Source organism: Lipophrys pholis (genome assembly GCF_963383615.2).
Source record: "Lipophrys pholis genome assembly, chromosome: 14".
NCBI lineage: Eukaryota > Metazoa > Chordata > Actinopteri > Blenniiformes > Blenniidae > Lipophrys > Lipophrys pholis.
The window spans coordinates 21,003,702-21,029,214 of NC_137633.1; the positions used below are offsets into that span (position 1 = coordinate 21,003,702).

The 25,513-nt window shown below is 42.5% G+C and overlaps 1 protein-coding gene across 3 annotated transcripts; it reads right to left on the minus strand.

The window, feature by feature from the left end:
- Positions 1-792: 792 nt before the first annotated feature.
- Positions 793-24,678, minus strand: slc35f4 (solute carrier family 35 member F4; the record flags this gene model as incomplete). Of its 3 annotated transcripts, XM_080479319.1 has the most annotated exons (8): positions 793-1,496; positions 3,225-3,314; positions 4,133-4,325; positions 4,407-4,532; positions 4,977-5,196; positions 6,024-6,110; positions 6,230-6,324; positions 24,287-24,678. In XM_080479319.1, the coding sequence occupies 5 exons, from the start codon at positions 5,163-5,165 to the stop codon at positions 1,255-1,257; spliced, it is 840 nt and encodes a 279-aa protein (XP_080335445.1). In that variant the 3' UTR covers positions 793-1,254. The 3 variants fall into 3 exon arrangements, with proteins under 3 accessions (XP_080335445.1, XP_080335444.1, XP_080335446.1); XM_080479318.1 differs by having other exon boundaries at positions 6,024-6,324; positions 24,287-24,677; XM_080479320.1 differs by lacking the exon at positions 24,287-24,678 and adding an exon at positions 12,741-12,816 and having other exon boundaries at positions 6,024-6,324.
- Between the last annotated feature and the right edge of the window lie 835 nt (positions 24,679-25,513).

Genomic DNA, 25,513 nt, shown 5'->3' on the forward strand with positions numbered 1-25,513 from the left:
CATGACACTCTGGAGGTCGCCGTTGTTATTAATGTCCATCTCCTCGCGTATGTGCAGAAGAAGTGTTTACTATGGCTGTGATGCGCGAGCGCAGAAGCAGCGTTCCCCTCATTTCCATGGACACGGAGCATTCTCAGAATGTTCCCTCTTCGGGGCCGATCTCAAAAAGTTGTGTTTCCAGGGGCTCCGAGCACCGTCGTCGTGTAAACAGACACTCAAAACACAAGGAAAGCATCTTCAAAAGATTGTTCCAAACCGCCCCTCAGTGTTAACTCATCATGGGCCGGATTAAATCCTCCGGTGGGCAATTTGTGGCCAGCCAGCCGCATGTTTGACCACTCCTGGTTACAGGATGGTATTTATCATGTATGAAATAAAAAGAAACAGACAACATTAAAAAGTAAACCAGGGCTAGTATTTTGGGTATTTCATTCCAGTTTGTATTTTGACCCCGTTTTAAGTATAATTTACACCATGGGTTAACTTTTATATCATAAATGGTTAAATGAAGCCAACTTAAATCTGCATTTAATCTTTCTGAATCTTTGGAAAAACCTCCAAGATCAACAGGCTCATGTCATAAAATGTAGCTTGAGCCCTATATACTTAAATAGTGAAATAAAATCCTAAACTGAATGGCACCACAGTTTTAGGACACTTGTAGTGAAAGTGATACTGGCAGAAAAACATTGTTCATTTATTTACCGCCCGTCTGATTCGGAATGTTTTGCAGCTGCAGCAGTGTTGCGTAATTGATTCCGAGAAAAGATTTTGTCCCATACACATGGAGCTGAAGGTTTTAAGTCTTTTATTATAAAAACAAAAGAGTCTATACATTACGCATAGTATAATGATCATTCTTGTATATAATACTATTGATTTGGACTTAAAATTAATACTCTTATCGATACAGATCTAAATAAATATCATAAATACATATAAGATTGAGCCAAACTGGCCCTGCCAATATTTATATTCACAGAATACAGTCCGCATGTTGGGGGAAGCCAGCCAGCTCTTGGTTTGGGTGCGTGCGAAGGGACAGGACGGGGCGTGGCAAGTATTCGAGAAAGTAAATAACACTTTCAAGCCTTTCGTTTCGCATGGACCACAAATGTTCTCACGACGTGTGAGCCGACAGAGACACAGATTCAAAGCTCTGTCTTTCCTGATGAATGTGGACTGAGCATCCCACCACACCTCCTGGGTGGGCGCTGGAGGAGATGAGGCCTTCGGGGCGGAGTCCCGGCAGCGTCACGCCAAGGGGATGGAGACCGTGCCGTTTGCTCGACTGCGGCTCCGAGTTTGGACGCTGGAGTCCGTGAGCTCCTCGCCGTGTTCCTCCGACTTCTTGTCCGCAATGGTGGCCAGGAAACGCAGCGTGACGGAGTCCCACTCCTCCGGCAGCAGCAGGAGCAGGAAGCCCAGGCAGATGATGCAGGTGGCTGCCAGACGCACCACGCTGAAGATCACCTCATGTTTCAAAACATCCACCGCTACCAGCAACGAGAGAGGGAGCCAAAGAGCCGCATGTGGAAGCGTGGTGAGCAGAGAGAGAGAAAAACACAAACAAATTGAGATTAATTACATAAAGTAAGATAAACCACAGGACACTGCGGCTAGGAGGGGATGAGTTTAGCAAATGCGGCTTATAATCAGCGCGAGCGATCCACTTTATCCTTGGTGTCTTTGCAGCCTGGAGCCGCGGGACGAGTCGCTCTAACCCACTGACCTTCATACAGTGCGTCATGGTTAAAGAAAAGAGTTTGTCTGCAGGCATTTAGTGTTGCCTTGGCAACCTGATCCTCCCTGAGCGAGGGGATAGTTGCAGGGTCTGTGGAGGCGCACTGATGATTGGGTTTCCAGGACGAGAGAGGCAGACCTGCTGTGTAATCTGTTTGTCACTGCGGCCCCGAGTGCTGACCTCTCCACACAACCCCACAGCGTGTGCAGCCATTTACTCTCTTTCACACAATCGTATTTACTTACAGCGCAATGACCAGGAAGTAACCTTCTGTACATCGTATGAGAGACTTCACTTCAGTTCAGTTCGGTTTATATTTGTGTCCCTGTAGGACAATTTGTGTTGCAGTGAAGCATAAAACGCACAAACGTACATACATACACACACTTTCTCATTCAAGACATTTACTTTATTTTCAGGACTATTTACATTGTAGATTCTCACTAAAGGCATCAAAACTATGAATGAACACATATGGAATTATGCAGTGAACAAAAACATGAAATAAATGAAAACACGTTTTATATTTTGAGATTCTTCAAAGTAGCCCCCCCCTTTGCTTTGATTACTGCCTTGCACACTCTTGACCTTCTCTGGATGAGCGTCATGAGGTCGTCACCTGAATTGTTTCTCTAACAGTCTTGAGTTCCACAGATGCCTGGCACTTGTTGGCCCTTTTGCCTTCACTCTGCGGTCAAACAGAGGTGTGTTTGGCCTCAACTAAACACAAACCGGATGGGATGGTGTGTCACTGCAGGATGCTGTGGTCGCCATGTTGGTTCAGTGTCCAGTAGCTCTTTGACCATTAAGGCCCGATTCATTCAGCCTCCTCTGATCAGTTGATGTAGACCCGTGTCTGCTACTAGAACTCTGTCATCTGGCCTCTAATCTGAGCTGCTGTTAGGTGACACGTTTGTCTTCCTTTCCTGGGCCGATCTTCATGTGAGACAGTTTCATCGAAGCACTTGATGGTTTTGTGCGATGACACCTTGGGGACACACGCAAAGTTTTCCCAATTTTCCAATCTGACTGAGCATGAGTTCTTAAAGTAATGATGGACTGTCGTTTCTCTTTACTTAACTGATTGGTGCTGTTGTCAAATAGGGCCATCAGCTACTGAATGTACCAACCCGACTTCTCCACAACACAACATATGGTCACAACCCCATTAAGAAGGAAAAGAAATTCCTCAAAAGAACCGTGATGACGAGGCTCAGCTATTAGGTGAAAACCATTTCAGGTGACAAACTCATGAAGCTCATTGAGAGAAGGCTGAGAGTTTGCAGCAATGTCAACAAAGCAAAGTGAAGCTACTTTGAAGAATCTGAAATATTATACGTTTAGAGTTATTTCCCTTTTTTGTTTGCTACACAATTCCACAAGTGTTCACTCATAGTTCCGATGCTTTCAGTGAGAATCTACAATGTAAATCATGCATGGTTTGACCGGGCTCTAAGATTAAAGTTAAAGGACGACTTACCTGCGTTACCAGGCACACTGAGCAGTGTACCTATGGAGATGAGGATGGGGTAAGTCAGCACCACACCGACATGGACCAGGATGTTGAACACTGCAGGTAAAGTGCAAACAACTGGTCAATTCATATAGTTTCAAATTTTTGTTCCAGCATTTCTGATGTTCAAAAGATAAATTGGTTTGACTTTAAAAAGTAATGCCAGCTAAATAGAGACCGTCATGTTACTCTGACACGCTGACATTAGCATTCCTCTCAAAGCGCCGCTCTGACAAAACGCAGCATCACTTTACTTCCTCTGTCTTGTAAACCCCCGAAGCACAAAGCTTTTCTTTTTTTTCTTTTAATTTCCAAAAGTCTAAACCTCCCCCCAAAAATAGTCAGTAACAGCTGAATAACTGCACAGCAAAAACAATAACCTGGAGCTCGGTGGAACAGAGGCACTGGAGTGAAATAATAGAAGTGTCCTTATTGTTATCACCAGGCCAGAATGCCATTCAGCGAAAACTTTAGCAAAAATTGACATTTGTACTCCTACGCACAAAAAGCTGCGGGTAATTAAAAGTTTTACAACAAAGAATCAGTGACAGATGTTACAGAAGCAAAGCTTTAGGAAATTGTGGTACTCAAGAAATGTGGCGCGACGAATGCTACGTCAGTTTCACACACAGAAGCAATCAGTGTAATGCAAGTCACTAAAAATAGCATTTTATTACATTTACTCGTTACTTCTTTAAAAAGTAGTGAAGATACGTGATTGGTTAGTGAAATATGATGCTAGTTATGATTCATATTGAACTAAAGATCATGTGTTTTCTGTTAAGAATGACCAATGTAGGTGAGCTTGAGCAGTGGGGAATATTGATAGTATAATTCAAAGTAGAAGCCTGTGCTGGTAGTATATTGACTCTCACCGAGCCAAAGTCCTGCCAGTCCACACAGGTATCCCCAGGGCAGTGAGGACAGCGAGCCCCAGTGCTCCACCTTGGTGAAGTAGAGGATGAGGGGCACACAGGAGATGAAGATGAGGTTAAAAAAGCCCATGGTGGAGAGAAAATGAGCCACCTCCCCGAGGTTGGCGCTGCCGAGGAACATCTTGAACAGCACCTGGACGGCGAGGAAACAAAGACCAGGCTCAGAGTCGACTCGAGCCAACGCAGCGAATTCGCTGAAGCTTCGTGGTCTGACCTTATACAGGGCTGATGTTGAGGCCGAGCCCACAGCTAATGCCACACCCACGAAGGAATCACCATGGAAACCGTCAGCATAGGCCATCATGACGATACCTGTGATGGCCATTATGGCTGCCACTATCTGCAGACAGAGATTGAGAGCAAGTAACAACAAGTCAGTGGGAGTTTATACGTTTCCTATGGGTTCCATCTTCTTCATGAAAGAAATTAACCTTATTACTCAAGTTCTGTTGTGTGTGTTTTAGATTGTTGGCATGTTTTAAACACACTCACTTTACTAGAAATACAGTATTAATCCCAGAGGGAAATTCTTTAAGCCAGTAGATGTGGCTGCCACATGTAAGGCGCACTATCCATACAATGGGAGCAGGTTGGGGTTCAGCGTCTTGCTCAAGGACACTTCAACATGTGGAATCAAACCTGCAATCTTCCAATTGGAAGACAACCACTGTCCCCACTGAGCCACAGCCACACTGTTACTTGTCTTAAACAATGTAACTCATCCGATGTTGGGTGAGATTTAATGTTCAATGAAATTCAGTTACATCCATTTCGAGACAGTTACCCGAACACCCATAAAGCGGTCCTTGAGGACGATCCATGACAGGAGGAAAACAAAGGCCTTGTGGCAACAGTAGAGTGCAGAGACGTCAGTGGCGGTCAGTTTCTTCAAGGCTAAGAGGTACAGGTAGTTGGTCAGTGTCCACAGGATTGAGAAAGGTGCTGTCCGCTTCACGAAGAGCTTGAGAGTCATTCCATCCTCCCCGAAGAGTCTGCTGCACTCCCTGCCAGAGAGAGAACAAACGCCGGCAGAGAGCTGGTAACTGAATGCAAGCATGGATATAGAATATAATATTCAATGTTTGCAGGTACATACAAGCAGATAGTGTACTGATCTCAAGCAAATGTGTCTTAACTTTATGTTGAGGTTTATCATTAGAAACAAAGCCAAACCGTGAACATGTAGGTATTAAAACATGATAGTGAACAGTCAAGCTGCATCAGTATTCATTACCAGAGCGGTGGTGGCCGAGAGCTTCATTCCCAACCTTTTTTTTGAGGGACCCACATTTATTACCACTGTAATACTCTGTCTCTGGTGTTTGGTGGTCTGGTGGCACTTCAGCTTGGACAGTTTCAATCATCGGTTGTTCATCGCAAAAGCAGAAACTTTAATTTTGTCCATTGCTTCAATGAAGCCATATTCTATGTAACTCTCTTGATAAACTCTTTTTTTTCTTTTTGACCGATTATTCTTTCTCTTCAGCCCGACGACCAATTCCGTGCTTACTTTTGTGTATATCACACACACTTTTAGATTCTTCTCACAAAACATTTTCAAATGGATGATGGACTTTTTTATACAATCACTTAAAATTGGTAGCATTGGGACGTAAATTAATTAAATGCTGACTCAGCCATTTTTTTTGGGACAAAACAAAATGGCGCACTACCTCACCAAATGCCAAGATGACAGAACTATATGTCCGAATAACCATAAAGATCTACTCAGAATCCGCTCAGGAAGCTCCCTTTATCATCTCATCTTCTCTACAAACATGAGAAAGGCTGACGTATATCAGGAAATGTAAAAGTTTCTGAAGGAGTTTACCTAAACTTCTGTATGGGCGTCTGCTTCTCGCGTGTGATCACCACATGACCCGAGTAGTAGATGGGAAAGAAGAGAATGTTCCAGTTGCTGCTGAACCAGGAGATGAAGAAGGGACAGGAGAATGACTGGAAGGTCACCTTCACAACCTGCGTGGTGCCCACCCAGGAGGAGGAAACACACAGCACCATCAGAAGACCTCCCAGCACCTTCAGAGCAGTGTTGGTACATGTCTGGTAGGAGCGGCTTTCTCCGCTGGTCTCGCTGCCTGGCGTCTCTGCGTGAGACTCTGAACCATCTTCTCCTGATGAGATGGAGGAGGAAGAGGAGGAGAGAAGAACATGTAAGACAATCTGTCGCAGCATCTGGTTCAAGTCGCCGCCCGATTATAGTAAGGAGGTGTGGTTGTGATGATGCAGTGAGCAAAATATCACCGTGATGAGTTTCACCCAGAGAAGAGAAGAGCCCGTAATGCCAGTACTGTTGTTCAAGGAATTCTCACATAAAGGTACACAGTACTCAAAAACTTTAGGTTTGATCCCGGAGTATGAGCGCTTGTTTTCACTGCTTCAGTCGTCTCAAAGCACTTTACACTGTTACATTCAACCATTCACACACACACACACACACACACACACACACACACACACACACACACACACACACACACACACACACACACACACACACACACACACACACACACACACACACGCCCCCTACACAGAGAAAGACCCTGCAAGTGGGGTGTTAAATAGATTTTAGTTCAGGAGTCACATACAGTTAAATTTTATCTTGAGTTGGTCGGACTGGTAGAATAGTGGCATAATAACCTTTAAATTTACATTTTTCTTTGTTGTGACGCAAAGTATGTGTGATGAAGATGTCACAACACAATTACATTAGAAAGTGACTACAACCTCAACATAAAACCAGTTTTAATGAAACTTTTTTGTGCAAAATACGGTGAAATTTCCCCAAAATGTTCTCCTCAAGCTGTTGCATTATGTGTGTTTTTACAAACTCGGCTAAGGCTAGTTTGCTATCCTGGCAGCATCAATGATATCTCTGTTCAGGTCTCGGTGTTGTGTTTCTCACTTTCTCAGAGAGAACATGTGGACATTATTATTTTGGGCATGCAGCTCCTGATCGTTCTGGTCATCGCTGGTATAATAGGTGACTTTCTAAGTTGCTATTGCTTCCATGACAATGTTACTTTAACACATCATACGTTTAGTATTTGGTTCAGTTTTTTTTATTGTTTTACGGAAGTGCCTTGGACCTTTGACTTATAGACCATCTATTCAGTTAATCTGTAATAATGTCAACGTTCAAAGTACATTTCTCAAACAGGTACTAAAATGTGTAAAATTTTAAACTACTACAATTAGTGTTGGAAACAAATACAGAGTCAAATCAGAGATGTTACTGTTGTTTAAACAGATTATTTTGTGCTTACTGGGCAGTATTGAGCAACATTATTAAAAATTTCTGAGTGTATCGGTACAGGAAATACACTTCAACTTGTATTCCAACTTGCTTCCAGCTCTAGTTTTACCTCCAAACATCTGATGTGTCAGCTCACCATGTGCTCCTGTGATGTTGTCTGCAGGGTGACTCTCTGGATGGAGTCCAGCCCATAAGGATTTATCGATCGATCGCCCTCAGTGATCACTACCTTCTTGCTGTAAAGGCACTAACGCACGGGGCAGGGCCGTTGTTTAAAATGTGTGGGGTTAGCACGGTGGCTGTGCGTGTCAGAAATAGCCTGGTGGCCTCATGATGCAGCATATACTGCACACTCGTCGTAGGCAGGTGTGCACAGAAACCCGACGCTCAGAAGGCCAGAGTAAACCTGAGCACACGACTTTCCACAAGAAAGTCGTGACAACCTTGATCCTCACCGAGAAAAGATAGATAGATAGATAGATGGATGGATGGATGGATGGATGGATAGATAGATAGATAGATAGATAGATAGATAGATAGATAGATAGATAGATAGATAGATAGATAGATAGATAGATAGATAGATAGATAGATAGATAGATAGATAGATAGATAGATAGATAGATAGATAGATAGATAGATAGATAGATAGATAGATAGATAGATAGATAGATAGATAGATACAAGGACAGAAAGATGTTTTAGAGGCTTTACTTTAATCTTATGCCAGTGACGCATGGCCGGTCTGGCCCGGTGCCCTAATGGACTGCGGGTGAAAGTGGCTTCTGGACCTCAACTCTGCTGTATAATACGTGAAGTGCTGTGTGTGTGTGTGTGTGTGTGTGTGTGTGTGTGTGTGTGTGTGTGTGTGTGTGTGTGTGTGTGTGTGTGTGTGTGTGTGTGTGTGTGTGTGTGTGTGTGTGTGTGTGTGTGTGTGTGTGTGTGTGTGTGTGCGTGCGTGTGATTTCCGGAGAGGGGCTCAGATCCGTTCTTTACCTCTCAACAGTGTGATCAATTTACACAAGGCCAGGAATAAAAGATGACATGTGCAGGGTGTTGGCTGCCTGCGCTCGCTCTGCTCGCTCAGCACGTGAATCTCTGCCGTTTCCACCATGGCTACAGGCTCCTGAGCCCCGCCAAACACTGGAACACTGCATAGGATACAGTGTCGTTCTCTCCACAGCAGCAGCAGCAGCAGCAGCAGCAGCGCCAGGCCATCTCAGGGGTTCTCATTATTACATCTCATAGTATTTTGTTAGTTATCTGCACAGAGGCCACAGCAGGATCGTACACACAAGTACATAGATCTTTGTTTCATCTGAGGAAATATGTGGAGCACAGCACAAACACTAAATAACCAACCGGTGCCAGGAATAGTGAGAGCTGCTTATTCATTGTGCTGTTATCTGGCATATTTAAGAAGGGAAAACAAAATTTTTTAATCAAAGTAAGTGGTGTAAAAATTAATTGACGTACGAGATCGTAGCACTAGAGTCTGATTAAACTGAGTCTTCAAATGTACCTGAGTGATTGTAAAGTCGGGGCAGTGGTGCAATAAGTACAATGGAACAATGCTTTACTTTAGAAAAGTGACTGATTTAATAAAAACCTGTACTTATTTTGGAAAACAAATAGACTTTATAAGCCATACAGTATCATAGTATTTTATTTTACTGTGTCAGAATAGTTTCTAAATTCTATACTCAGTCCAGTTCCAGGTGACACATCCGTGTACAAAATTAAGATTAGCAGGAACTAGTTTTAAAAATAATGTTTTTGTTTAGTAGGTTATTTGTGAAATAATCTGGCATAATCTGGAATTATAGAGCAAACATGTGACTTTATGGCCTCACAATAGTGTGGTGGTAAACACATTTTCTTCACTGTAGGAATACAATTGGATTGATTTCTGTTTTTAGTTTGCATGTTCTCCTTGTGCCTAACCCTCTACCTGACCCAGGGTTTGAATCCCGACTCACAATCTGTCTACATCCTCCTCTCTCCTTCTATCTCTTAACACCAACCGGATGACAGAAAGTCTCCACCTCTGAGTCCTTCTACACGTAGTTTTTCCTTTCCACCGTCTCCTCTGCTTGCTCAAGTGGAATTGTTGGGACTTCTCTATCGAAGTGCCTTGAGATGACTGTGTTGTACTTGGCATTGCAGAAATAAAATAGAATTGAACGGAGCTGCTCTCAGATTTCATCTCACAGTCCAAAGACGAGCTTATTAACTCGTCTCAGGGTTTATTTGGTCTGCATTATATCATGGCATTCATTTTATATCTATTGAGTTGTTGCTCCTCTATCACAGAGCATCACATAGTTGTGTCACTCAGGTCCAGCTGCGATCCTGCGCTGGACGAAGCAACCCAGAAGATGTACGGACGAATCTGTCTTTGGTTGAACCACTAACTGCTCACAGACATTAGAAATACGATGCTCGTCTGTTTTGACATGAAATCCCAATCTGGAAAGCATCCAGTAACCAGAGCTGTCAGATAAAACTGGTGCAAATAGTAAAGCTGAACAGTAGTAAAAGTATTCAATTACTTAGTACTGAATGCATTTTTGAGGATTAAAAAAAAAAAAAAAAACAACCTTAAAACTGTAAATGACAATGAAAATCTTTTTGTAATAAATCCCGCACCAAGTTGTTTTTCACTTCAGTTCCTCTGTAAACACGCTGTCGGAAAAACGGCGAATAAAAAGCTCAGACAAGATGTTTAACCTCGCAGTAAATCCCAGCTGGCAGCGGTTCGACAGTATGCGGTGGAAGCAAAGTGTTCAACACTGATACAGTTTTGTTTCTGCCGGATCATCCAGGGATTCAGTCTAATTACATTCTGTCACAGCAAGGATTCCTAATCAACCTAATGAGGCCGCTGGTTGCTAACTGGAAAACTGAGATCTGATATTTCTGCAGGAGAGAGGCAGCACTTTTATTCCTTTCCCCTCCTTTTTGTCTGCTTTTCCTTGTCCATCAAGCGAGGCGGTTAGTGTTTCACAGCACTGACAAAACCTAAAGCTTTTAGTGTTGGATGGGAGCCCACTTGTCCTGAGGTAAAAAACCACTACAGGCTCAGCCGCTGCCAAGACGCAGTAATATTAGAACGCTACTATTCCCCCGTCCCTTAAAGGAGCTATAATGGCCAGAATTCTGTTCTCATAACAGACAGTGTTATTGCTGACTGATCACGGTGGTAAAAAGTTGCAAAGGAAACAATAAATCTGCGAAATAACACAGGCTGACAGCAGCATGCTGCAGAGGAATGCTGGAAGTACTAATGTCAGTTCACCCTGTGTATTTGTTAAACTGCTCAAAATCAGCAGTGCTGCTGTAGAAATAGTTTAACTCTTACCTCTGCAATCAAATCATAATTTGCATAATTATGAGTCGTGGGTGTTTCTTCTGATAATCAGTTACACTGCAGATTACCGTGCAGCAAAACAGTGCTATAAACATGAAAAGTAAACGTAGAAAGATTTCCATCTGCATATGAGCCTCAATGTCGTTGGATGCTTAGGTTGTACTCAAGTCACATGTAAAAGTACAATTGTTTTCAAATACTCATGTAAAAGTAGAATGGACATTGTAGCTGCATTTTCATTACAATCCTTATTAGTTTCTCTGGATGAAATATCTTCTCAAACAAACTATTTAAAAATCACATGATGACATTTTCCCTTTAATATCAAGGCACCTAGTATAAATACATCACTACTGATTCAACAGAGGCTTAAAGAGCACAGGAAGTATGTATTTTAACTATTGCTACACTGCTTAGATTGTGATAGTGTGAAAAAAAAGGCTAAATTACGATCTCAAAAGTATTACTTTTTACTAGATATTTTATTATCTTGATCCATTTTACTTTTAACAGGCATGTTGAATTAGATATATGTTGTTATGTGTATATAAGTATGTATAGGTGTGTGTATAAATGAATATGGGTGATTTATATTGTGTAAATGTATGTTCATAAATGATAGATAGATAGATAGATAGATAGATAGATAGATAGATAGATAGATAGATAGATAGATAGATAGATAGATAGATAGATAGATAGATAGATAGATAGATAGATAGATAGATAGATAGATAGATAGATATATATGCAGACAAAAATTGATAAAAAAAATGTGAACTCACTCAGAAGTAACGTAGGACTGCATGAAAAGTACTTACACGTGATTAAAAACTACATATTTTGGGAAGAAAGTTCTACTTAATTACATTCCTGTGAGTAATCAGTTACTTACTACAACTATAGACCCCTAAGAAATTGAGACATTTTTCATTGAGAAAGCAGCTGACTGTGTGCTAACGTTTCATTACAGAAAATACTGTGCTGTACGGGATCCTTGGCCCGTTAACCGAGCTGATCCACTCCGTGTGACGCAGTGTGCTGCCTGAACCTCACATTTCAATCCTAGTCTAGGTTTAATCCCCACCACTGACAGTGAGGGATGGAGCCCTGCTGAACCCAACGACAGGCTCACGTTCACGTCTGCAGGGTTGGTCAAGTCTAACGCAGGTCAAATGTATTTGCTGTTGAACTAACTTTAAAAAAATGTTTATTTGTAACTTTTCTCTCCTGTATAGAAAACTTTTGGCTGTTTCATCGCCGCTGCCAGATTGGCTGAAAGCGTACATCACTGCTGCCCAACATTTATGATCATGCTTGTCACAATTAAAACAGTGTGGCTCAATAATCTTCATTATACAAGAATGAAGTGGAAAGATTTCATGACACAGTGAGAGCTGGAATGCTCATCGACTGATTGGCCACAAATTGCTTTCTCAGCAATAAGAGACTGAGCAACTCAAATCCTGCAAGCGTGCTTTAAAAACATTCAGAATCTATTTGTAGATCCAAAGCTAATCTGCTTTTACAACTTTATAACATCATAGTCTCTGATTTCAGATATTCCGAGTCCATTCATCATCATACTTTATGTGTTTCAATAGAAATATCCTTCCTCTCAGGGCATGTGATGCATCATGGGAAACTAAACTAAGATAAAAGTTCTGAGCTTCATGCAGGCTGATGATTCAGATCATGATACCACGCACGCACGCACGCACACACGCACGCACGCACGCACGCACGCACGCATGAACACACGCACACACGCACACACACACACACACACACACACACACACACACACACACACACACACACACACACACACACACACACACACACACACACACACACACAAACATGAATGTTGATGAAGCTCCGTGGTTCCCCAGGTTTACCTTCAGAGATGGGGCAGGTGAGGACCTGAGTGCTGTATGAGCTGAGAGGAGCCACTCGGGCCGAGTGCTTCTTCATCCTCCGCTGGGGGCACCACACACTGTCCTCCCCTGAAGGTGTGTGAATGTGTGTGTGCGTGAGGGTAGAAGTGTGGTGGGGTGCTGCACGCTCAGCAGCTCCTCCAGCACAAACCGAGCATCCTCAGACTCCTGACTCCTCCGCTTCTTCTTCTTCTTCTTCTTCTTCTTCTTCTTGGCCCTCCCCCCCGTCCCTCTCCTCCCAGATCACTGTCAACTCTTCACTCCTCCTCCCGGCTCTCCGGTCCAGACACTCTCCCCTCCTCTCCAGGCCAGCGTTGCCTGTGTCACTGCCGCCCTGCCTCCTGTCAGTGTGGACGGTGACCCAGCTCAGTGCCGACAGCTCAGTGGAAGTGCAGCGGAGTGGAGACTCTACTCTTGCACTGTCATGCTGTGATCCGGTGCTGTTGCTGTCTCCAAGGGAGACTGAGCTTCAAGTGTGTGTGGCACGGTGCAATCACTCCCCTCATCTCTTTCTGTCTCTCTCCCCCCCCCCCCCCCCCCCTCCCCCCCCCCCCCCCCTCCTCCATTCTCTCCGACTCACGCGCTTTTCCCCCTCCTCTTCTTTTGCTCCACAAATCAGCAGCTTTGTTTGGAGGGTAACCAAGCAGCCCGGGATGATTATGCTGTGTTGGCTGTGCCCCCTCCTTCCCTCTATGTCCACCTGACCAGGCTCGCCTCACTCCTTCCCTCCCTGTCACTCTCCACACACTCTTGTCCTCTGTCTTCCAATGACTATCCTTTCTTGGCACATCTCCTGCTCTTGACGACTCCTTGAGAGTCAGATTATTATTAAGGCTCTTTCTCTATTGAGCTACAATCTGAAACTGAACATCAAGCACATAAAACAATCCCTTAGATATGAATTCTTTCAAGGAGACGGGTAATATTAGTGCTCTCGATATTCAGAGGAGGGATAAGAGGCCTCTCTGCCCACATTGCTGCGCCATAACTCCATATTGCTCTAATATGCGGCCCACAGGAATTCCCATTTTATGCAGGTAAACATGTAAAAAGCAAAAACGCTAAACTATAGTAAATTGCTGCAGGTTTCAAATTGTGGTATAAAAGGCCTCCCGATACAGCTTAGACCTCCCATCCTTTGATCGCACATGCTTTGTCTAAAGTGTTTTTAGTGTTTTATTCTGTTCTATTACAATCCTACTCACCATTATTGGCACCGCTGAACTTGCCAAAGTTGCCAAAGCAACGCCCCGAGAGCCTGAACAGGATAAAGCGGTATAGAGGATGGATGATGGAGCTTAGTTCTTTAAGTGATTATTTTCTACTGCTTAATTCACCTGGAACAAAGAAAACTCTGCAGTTTGTCGTCTATAATGTGACAAACGAAATCATAGAAAATCGTAAAAAATGTGTTAAAACAGCTGAATAAGCTATTTCTTACCACTTTAGCCCAACATACTGTACTTACTGTAAGCACTTTTATATCAGGTACTGTAGATATTCCTACTCAGGCTGTTAATGGAGTGTTGTTACATTAAATATTTACATTGCGGTGCAGATACCTTGATTATTTTATTATTTATTATTACTTGGATGCATTTTTCCAGCGGAGTGGAGGGGAAACCCTCCCATCAGTGTCCGTGTGGACTTGAGGCGGGTCGGTCTGGATCATGCGAGTCACCTCCAGAATGGTGGTCCGGAGTTTCCATTTCAAGGAAAGCCCTCAAGTCATTCTATCTCCAGCTGAGCGTTATGCGCCTGACGACTTAATGGATCTCGATATTGTTTGGGCCTCTCCATCAACAACATATCGACGATTCTGCGGTCAGACACATGAAGCCGGACCGCCAGCAATTTAATCTTAATATAGCCAATGTTGTGCAGCGCTCACCAGTAAAATCTATACGTCAAGATAAAACAGTAGCACAGTGAACCAGGGAGGTAAACACTGAAAAGATGGACGGAGTTTAGGCCGGTTTGTTACGAAATGCTTCATGAGTGCTGTTACACTGTGTGTAAGCTGCAGGGTTTCCGTCAGCATCACTCCGAGCCCCTCCTCTCCTGTCTGTCTCCTCTTTCCAATGCTCATCAGCCAAAATCCTGGTGAAACTACAAAGAGCATAGCAGATCAGAGTGCTTTCTGTGCATTCTTCAGGCTGAGAGAGAAACGAAAACAGCCCAGTTATCGTTTGGCTGTTTGTTACGATGGACGGGAACAAAAAAATAAAAAATAAGGCCACGTTCCAGTAAAACCGCAATGATTCAATTGTTAAACTGCAGGTTTTAATTCGGCTGAAACACTTTGAACAGGCGGCTCTCTGATGTCATTTCTTTTTAGGACAATGCCACTGCGGTTACACTGTGAAACAGAGTGAGTGTGACACTAATGCAAAAAGCATTACATGCTGTCACAAGAATGTGCTCTGTTTAAAATGTTTGTGCATTAAATCTGTGACAAGCACGAGTGAATAATGTTTGATCAGGTGTGAGCAGGGGATAAGCTGGGGGGGTATGGATCCCCTGAGGAGGGCTAAACTTAAAAATAGCTCTGCTGATGAGAGGAGCCAACAAGCACTCGAGGAGGGGACAGAGAAACGACGGTGTCAGCACAGCCCAGGATGGTAATCGCTATCAGATTAGGAGAAATACCTGGAGTACAGACACCAGGGGTGGGGGATGTCAATCTCAAATATTAGACATAGGGCTCAAAGTTTAGATTATTCCCCTCTACCCCAATATCAATTCACAGATGTCATATCACCTCCTCACCAGTCACTATAAAAAGTCCAATCAGAACCTTTTTCCAACAAAAACCTGAAAAACTAAATGACAACATCAAACCAAGTGATGGAGATGCTGTATGACAGCACAGTTTCCATGTGTTTGAGATGGAAGCATCCTTCCTGTTTACCTCCATAGCAACAGCGCCTCTCCTGTGCACACTGACGCACTCAACCCATTCACTCTCTTTTGTCATTTAGATGAACAACAAGCGCCTCGGTGGATCGTCTCTTTGTCTTGAACCTCCTCTCTGTTACTCATCACATCTACATGAGGACCCGGAGGAGGGAAGCAGTGTCTGGTTGGAGCTCCAGTGAGGCATCGGACAACCTCTGAATAAATCTCTCCTTGTCAGCTGAGTTTCCTGTGACAGTAACTCATCCCATCAATTAGAGTGTGGACAACACTGGAGGATGAGGACACCTAGTGGCCAACGGGATCTGATGCATCAAAGGTGCAGTGCTTATCAGTGTGAGTGAAGTAAAAAATGTCATTGATACCACCTGAGGACCAATATCTTTCAGTTATAGCAAAAAATTTAATTGGAAAATGTACGCATGTGTCATTTTCCACACTAAAATATGCTTGGTAAACTTTATAGTTGAAATTTTAGGGTTATTAGGAAACTTCTTTTCCTGTCCAGCCCACTCAAAATGAACTAAAATGTGTTTGACACCCCTAAAAGGTTGATAAAGTCAAAGTTTTGAGACACTTTTTGAGTAAATTTAATCTTTTTAGTGAACACCTTTTAACACAGTAGTCTCTGATTTGTCACGCAGCACAGACTTATGTGGATAAATTCACTTTTTTGTATTTTATATAAACATTCACGCTCTCTCAGTACATGTGAGGCATTTTGAGAAACTATATAAAAGATGTTGTTTGTGTCTATAAAGTCTGCCACTCCTTTATGATTGATTCTCAAAGTAATCCAGGTAATAATAAGACACATGCACTTAATGTCAATGAATTAAAAATGGCATATCTGGTGGAAATAATCTTTTCCTTTGTTTGTCAGACTTCTTCATTTTGTTTTAATTGACATTGTTCTCTTAAAAATGTATTTCTTCAGTGTAATTAATGAATTATAACATAACAAGCATCTTCAATGGTGCAAAACAAGAAGAAAACCGTTTTACCAGTTACCAGTTATCACATAGTGTAACTTTGATTTCTGATTTGACTTTTATCCTGAAAGTCAAATGAACAACATAATGAGACTCATTTTAAACTTCCTGCTCACGTATTTAATCAATTCTCTGTCTAGGATACAATGATGGATGGTAATCTGACACAGTAATCGTCCACAATGAAATCTCTGCTCCTACGGAGGCTGAATTCCATTATAGACCCTCAACAGGTCATCAATCGTCAAGCAGAGTCACACCATTACCTGAAATCACTCCGCTGGTTTGTTTGAAGCATCCGAGTGCCAGTGAAGCAGCCCTGGTTGTCCCGCATGCAGTATAATTAACTATTTGTGCACATAATGCAGCTAATAATTTAGAGTTTTGTGTGTTTTCTGCAGACAAAACATACAAAAATACACAAATACCTGACTGACACAGTAACAGAGGCTCTAAATCCATGTCCATGCAACACACTACTTTTTATGATGAGGTACAGCAAGATTGAGCAGAATCATCTAAACACTTTTAAATGTGATAATTGATCCTCCCCTGATTGAAAGTCAACATAATAAACATGCAAACTACACAGAAAGAGACCAGCAGATTTGAACTAGGCACATTCTGGCTGTGAGGTGACAGTTCTAACCACTTTCTCCACTGTGCTTGTGTTTGTTATCTAACTGGTGTATCTATTGTTGTTATTAGATTTCCAAACCACAAGAGGACAGTGTTAAGCTGCGGCTGTGCCTCCAGCGCTGGAGCTGCAGAGGAGCCGCCACAACTCAAACTCCCATCACACTCCCTCTGTTGTGTAATATTACTTTTCACAAAGTTCACATAGTGAATTTGCTGGGTCCAGGCAAAATATGAAAATCACCTGACATGCAAGTACGACCATGTCTGACCGACCGCGGCGTGGCAGGAGCACAGGTCAGCACTTCTGCAACTCCAGAGGAGAAATAATGCTTCCATTACTCTCATGGTGTTTCTGCTCATTCCCATGAGCGCACAAGACTAACAGCACTCCAGGAGTCATTCAGGCAAAGCTCATATCCCATTCGGTCGGGCTCGGTTAAAAATAGCAGCGGGTGAGCAGGCATGGGAACGGAACAGTCCAAAATAAGTACCAGCACACACAGATTATCTGAGAAGGAAGAGATTCACCTGCTGTGAGTCTGAGTGAAAACAAATACATCAGCTCTCTTTTGTAGACAGAAGTGCACATATAAAAACATACTCCTCTGTGATGAACAGTTGCCTTTGGGGCTCTTCAAACATTATTTCTCTCTGAGTGCTTGAGTGTGTCGACCTGAGAGAACAACACTTGGAGAACCTGCCACTGTACTTGCTCGCCCAGCGGGGAGCTCGCACGCACCCCACACATCACTAAGATGCACAGCACATTACTGGATCGTCTCAGAGAGATGCTGAGGGAGCAGTTACGGCACACACACTGTTGTCTTCTGCTCCAACCAGGAGCCGGAGATTTAAAGTCAATTTGATTTTAACTTTTCTCCGGAGGACACTTTTGTACGGTTATTTACCCAAAGTGGTGCGGTAGGAAATGGTGCACTTTACTTTCTGAGAGTGGAATTCACTTACTCACAATCGTGTCTTTTTCACAACAGATAAGCCGTTACATCATGGCCGTATTGTGTGTTTGACAGCCTAGACCCTGCCTCTAAATCTAGTCCATAATCCCCCTCTGAGGCATCTTCCAATTCACCACAGATGGCAAGTGGCGAAAACAACAAACTGGCAACAAGAGCTTACTAAATTTATCATTACCCCATAGGCTTGGCAGCTTGACTCCACTCTATTTAGGTGCTCTTGTATATTAAATCATAATTGATGGAAAATGATGCTTAGAAAAAAGGGGTGTCAAGCATATGGCATCTGTGTAATAAATGACCCGATCTGGGCCAACAGGTGAGCAAGTTGACGTTAAATATTACACAGAAAACAATAAATGTCCCAGATTGGGCAAACTTCCCTTTCTAATGGTTTTCTAACAGTAACATGTGTCCCCATAGCCTGTTTATGAAGCCCCAGAAGTGAAGAAGGTCTGTCTTCTCCTTCACTGGCTTGCTCCACTTTTTAGTGAATGTGTGCTCATACCGGCAAGTCAGAGATTTTTCCTTCATGACATCACATGGGGGAAATAACCACTCCCTCTGGTAATGGATATTCATTTTGACCCTCCCACAGGTAGATGAGCTCTGCCCTCTAAAATTATGAGTTGGCACCATTTTTTGTCTCATGGCAAAAGCTACTGGAAAACAGCTCAATTGCATTCAGGGACTTTCAGACTGGCGGAAAGTCAAATCCAAGGCTGAATTTGGGGGAATACACTTTGAATTCAATGTGGTTGAACCTCTTGACACCTACAATATCTGAAATGGTTAAAAAGAAAAGTACAATATGGGAACGTTAACTATGATTTTTCAATGAAAGTAACTTCACTTTGTGCTTCATTCTCTTGTTTTAGTAACTTAAAACAACAGTCAGACCTGAGCAACGACATTCATAATGCAGCAACGCAAGCTTTGATAGGTGGCGCAGTGGTTAATGCTATAATCTCACAGCGAGGAGGTCCTGACTTCGAATACCGGCCAGGGCATTTATGTGTCAAGTTTGCATGTTCTCCCTATGATTGCATGGGTTCCCTCACAGTCCGAAAACCTGCATGTGAGGTTATCTGGTTTTTGCCTCTAGGTGTGGTTGTCTGTCTCTGTGTGTTTGTCCTGTGATGGACTGAGGATCTGTTCAGGTGTATCCTGTCCTCAATCATACTGTAGTATGCTGGGAATGACTGCAGTGCCCCACAACCCTGCACAGGATTACATGGTATAAAGATGAATAGATTGAAAGATTTGATGATAAACTGGTTGCATGAATTTGAGAAAATGCGCACAGTGCTGCAAATTGACGTTTTGGGACATTTTACTATATTCTGCACCAGGATCCATCATTTAAAATGAAGTCATGCAAATATTTGCATTCATTTTTCTTTTTTAAAAATTCAATATGGTCAGGTTTTGTGCAAATACATTAAAACAATTTGTTTTGTTTTTTTTCCATTATGAACTCAGATCTATTTGCACTTTAACGAAAAGAAAAATTTTGTTGTTGGCATTCACTCATTATATTAATGATTTGGCCAAAGATATGCTGTATGTGCCCAAAACTGATGTTAATGTGATACTTTCAGACAGAAAATCATCAGTCAGGAAAGTCTCTTCTCACAATTGTGTTTCTGAAAACTGGCAAATATGTGGAGGACAACTGTCTGCAGAGGTATTTCACTCAGCCTCCCCTCATAGTGACAGCACCAGCAACAGCATGTTTAATAGCCGTGCAAGCAGAATAATGATGATGATGATAAGTATGTTGCCCTGAGGAACACCTTCTGCCTGACTGTGACATTCAGCTGATGGCAGGATGGAAAACCACGGGGGCTGCAGATGGCACTTTTCTGTCACATCCAATAACCCCTCCGCTCCGAGACACGATAACTTTTATGAGCTTTCTATTACAAACCACACCTGCTTCTTACAGCTGCAGTACATAGAGCTGACACGCCATCTTTTATTTTCCATGTTATGAGTAGATAAATTAAAAAGGATAGACTATGCCCTGAACTACAGCAAAATCCTTTATTTTTTTCTCAGAAAAAATACATCCAGCATTGGGTATATGTTGGAAAAAGGTGAAAGTACTGGTTATGTGATGTAGTACTGACGAGTCACACAACAGGAACCACAAATTATCTCCCACCCACTCTCACACTGCGCAAACTTTTCACACCAGTTTCACACCAGGCAGTAATCTCTCCTTGGTATTTTCACATTATACAAAGTTATAGTTAAGGACTGTTGCGATCTCTAGGCATTAATAAGATTTCTCATGCTGGTTAGATGCTATTCATTTGGAATGTGGTAAATCTTAAAGGGCCCATATTATATACTTTTTCAACACTTTCACATAGGTGACAGAGGTCCAACAACATTGTATTCAAAGTGTATTTCAGCAAATCCAACCTAGAGAACAGGCTGTTTCTGTGTCTGAACAATGAGCTATGTCTGTTAAGGCATACTCCACGCTACACTCGGGGAGAAGATCAGTGTTCTTAGAAGCCTATTTGTGGTAACTTTTTTCTTTACTTATTGCAGCTGTGTGCTTATGACATGTTCTTTATGATGCATATAATAATTTTACAACAGAGGTTGCGTTAATGTTTAAACTGGATTTATCGCTATGGCTTGTAGAAGCACTGTTTTTGTGTTTTTCAACCAAACCAGTTTGAACCAGAATGTGACTCAGAGGGAGAAGCTCCCGAAGAAGTTCAGACTCTGCGGCTGCAGCACGACATTTCAGAAAGGTTAGTTAAAATATTGCATTTCTGAATATGATATTTAGTTTGGTCATATGTGAAGCAGCTCGTGCTCATGTTTAACCCTTCATCATTCTGTATTTTGCTTTTGAAAGTTGACAGCGAGCTACTACATTTAGGTTCCTCACTGAGAGTTTAACTCTCAGAACAGAATCACATCTACATTGTACTTTAATACACTCTTTACGTAGTTCAAATATGAACAGTCCTCTTAATTGGCCTTTTCTCTACTTAAATATTATAAGACATTTTGTTGCAATAAACAATCTAGATTTTTACCCTTCACATTTTTCGTTGTATCCTTTTCTCGACTTTAAAAGGATATATGAATGTCCAAGATCTGAGCTGTCCTCTAGTATGAACCATTACATTAGAATTTCAGTTTTTGCTTAAATTTTATCGTGTTACTGTCAAACAGATGAATTGTTAAAATGTAGATATTGAAAAAAGGAGGTGTCAGCATAATTTATTGTACTCTACCTCCTTCTCCATTAATTTAATTGACAATAGGACCTTTATACCGTTTACACAACATTTTCTGAAAACGCGCCATCTCCGTGTAGAGAGCAGAAGCACTGCTGCCGCTCATGTGCACCACAACCGCAGTGAATAGTTCTTCTCCATATGCTCAGTCGATAGACAATAACAACGTTTGCCTGTCATGACTCCCAGTCCATATTCTCCTGGGACATGGTAGTTTTATAGTCGACAGTCACCGTAATAACAATCCAACTTCATCATCTGTCCATACGAACGTCCGCGTACTCCCATTCTTAATGTTTATAGCACGTAGTTCTTTGCACAAATTTATGTGTGGTTTCAGCCTTCCAGTCATTATCTATCTATATCTAGTAAATGATACATTAAGTTATATTATCTAAACCAGTGATTTCCAACCATTTTCTTTAGGGACCCAAAGTCTTACCATTGTAAACGGAGACCCAGCTCACTCAGTTTCCCTAAAGAAAGTTGAAGGAGCCTCGTGAAATACAGTTTCTTTGTTATATTCAGATGAGTTTCTTTTTCTGAGAATAAACTCGTTGGGTTTATACTGTGTCTCAAGGCGTTTGGTGGACCGGTGCCGCTTCAGCTTAAACTGTTTTAAACTTTTATTCTCCAGTTTTTAACCCCAGAAGATGTATTTAGCTCTAATTTCATCCATTGCTCAAATGAAGCTATATTCTATGTAACTTTCTCAGTACACAGTTTTTCTCTTTTTGACAGATCCATGCTTCTCTACAGCCTGAAGCCCCCCGCGCTGCTTTATACTTATAGGTAAACACTTAATCTGAATCGATTTATGACATCAATGAATTAAATGCTGACTCACGCATTTTCAAAATATAAAAAAATTTATACTGCAGAAAACCGAGAAGGCTTCACGACCCCTCATAAATCCCCCTCGAGGGGGTCCAGCCCCCATGGGTGGGAATTATTGATCTAAAGAGAGGTCCGATAACACAGAGTATTTGTCTAAGATATGAAGTATTGCACATTCTTCTTTTTAGCTGGCTTCTATTTTCTTTTACATGAGTAGCACAATACACAAAGCCAATACGGTAACACTCGATTTTGTTTTCAGGATTTCAGCCAAACTGTTGGTGCTGTTTCACGTCGCCGTGTTTGTCTCAGAAGCCATTGAGCTGTGCAATCAGCTTTCAATTTGAAGTAAATCAGCTCTTCGTTCACCAGATTAATCTGGGCGGGTGGCAGTATTCCCAAAGGAAACGTGTGATTGCTTTCACGGTTAATCTACTGCGGATGCTAACTTGCTTAGCTGAGATGCTAAACAAGTTAGTCGAGCAAATGCCTTTTGTCACAGAGTGTCACATTCTACCAGTAAACGTGGGGAGGGAAGCCAAAATGTTGAGAGTGAACGTCTCTCCTCAGTGTTTGTACGTTCAGGAGTTTGTTGTGGATCTTTTATGTAACAACCAGAGGGAGACGCTGGGAAGCTTGCGTGACAAGTCCAACTCAGTTGTAGTGAAGGATTTCAGCATCACAACCTCAAGACAGGAACAAGTACCACCAACTATATTTGTGAGGATTTATTTTAAAACCACCTAACCAGAGCAGCAGAACGTCTCAACCTCTGAGTTTGGTTCTGCAGAAAGTCTCCATCTCTGAGTCTTTTCCTTCCCAACACATCTGCAGGAGTCTGTTTTATGACATCTAGAAAATTCTGAACTTTCCAAAGAGCAATGAAACAGAGCTTTACGCCAACAGCGATCACCAGAACAGACTGACAGTCCAATCACAGACAAGACTCATCATCAGCATATTAAAAAGTAAGTTATTTTGATGATTATACAGCCATAAATTCTGAAAATATCCAACCAGTTGAATATATTTATAGTCATAACAAGGTTGTAGTCTTATGTGAGTTTTGTGATGATCATCCTTTGAGTCTGGATTAGACCTTTTAATGTGTCACTTCTGGCCCGTGGGACCTACTTTTGACACCCCTGCCTTGGCAGAACAGGAGGGGAAAGTATTCACAGATCCTCTCAAATCAAAGTGCACCATCAGCTCCCTCCTTCAATCCCTGCTACTGTCTCAGCATCAGCAAAATCCACACTCTTGCCCCACCAGTCAAAACCACATCGACAGATGAAAATTATAGGAGGAGCTGAACATATGGAGGCTCTGCAATACCTCAAGCATGGAGGGGATTGCCGACAGCATTTGCATGCATCACAGAGGAAGAAGTGTTATTCTGTAAATTTATAGTTTTAATTAAATGTGTGACATCAACAATCCATTAAGAAGCTGCCATGCAGAATGTGAGTGACTGCTGACTGAGGCAACATGGGAGGGCAACGTATAGCCACAACTTTGAGTTTGAATATGGGAACATGATTTGAGACTTGAATGTGTAATTGCATTATACAGCAGTGTCAAACTGGTGTTGTATTTTTCCCCTCTGCTATCAGCGATCACATCAGCTTCCAGGTGAAATCAGTGAGAGACATCAGATTGCTCCCAAATGACCATCAAACCTCCTAATTTGGCCTAACAATTACGAAAACTAGTTGATTTTTTTTTCTATGCATAAATTAAACATAATTTTTCTTCCCGTGTTAGTATTACTCATGCAGCAGTTCTTTGTGTCACAGTGATCATGCATGCGCACGACCTTACAGCTGGAAAAGAAATGCGTAAAAGTGTCGCATCCACTGACGCTCCCGCTTAGTTTCACTCACTTCTGTGGCTGGAGTAGCCCGGGTTATAGCCGTAGTAGCCTGTGATCCTTAAAATGCGGTCCTCGATGTCGTGCACCCCGTTGGCGGTCACTTTCTGGCCGCTGTCCATGATGCCTGCGCAGTTGCCGCCGGTCGGCGTCGCCTTGTTGCCTGGCAAGTGCGCGCTGCTGAGCGGCTCCAGGCGGATGCACGGCTCGTCTCCTGCGCTCTCCAACACGCTCTCCTCCACGCTCATCATGGTCGGTCCGGGCGGACAGAGATCACCAGAGACCCTGGACGAGCCCTTATCACCGAGCTAGGGACCCACCGGGCTGCATCAACAATTAGCAGGAGGAGGAGGAGGAGGAGGAGGAGGAGAAGGACGACGACATCCAAATCCACATTCCTCCAGTGACGCTCCAGGACGCAGAGCAAGGTTATCACACTCCTGGCACACGTCAAACACTAGGCGGCGTGTTACTATCACATGCTTGGTGTCTGGCTTCAGTTGATCAGAGGAAAACTTGGCTGCAGACTTTCGTCACATAAATACAAACTCCTGAACACGGAAAAGAAATTTAGATCACAAAGGCTCGAAATACCAAGTCTGGTATTTTTATATATATTTCATTTTGTGAGGGCTGGATGGCGGTGCCAAAACCGGAACAGAAAGTCTTCATCTCTGAGTCTGGTTCTGCAGAAAAGTCTCCACTTTTGGTTTTGGTTCTGTAGGTGACTTCCTGTTAAAAGGGAGTTTTTCCTTTCCACCATCTCTTCTCGTTCATGAGGAATTGTTGTGTTTGTTTTTTCTGTAAAAGTGCCTTGACATCACTGTTATATTTGGCGGTTTAGAAATAAAATTGAATTGAATTGAACATCAGGCGGTGGGTTATTTCCACGAGCACTCCTGTGTGAAGCTAATTAACAAACTCGTTTCTGAACACATCAGATATAGTTCAAAACAGCCTTTCACATTCATAAAATGAGTCCAATGGGAGTTTCCGAACAGTCAAGATATTTTTTCTTCTGTTGAAATCGAGAAACCATTTGTCTTAAAAAACTGAAGATCAGTAGGTGTTATTGGGATTATCAAAATAAGAAGGATTATTAATTCCGATAGCATCCATCCGTCTTCTATACTGCTTTATCCTGGTGAGGATCCCAGTTCACTACAAGGCAGGAACAAATCACCAGTTCATCACAGGTCCTACCACTCTCACACTTCATGCTTGTGGACTGTGGGAGAAA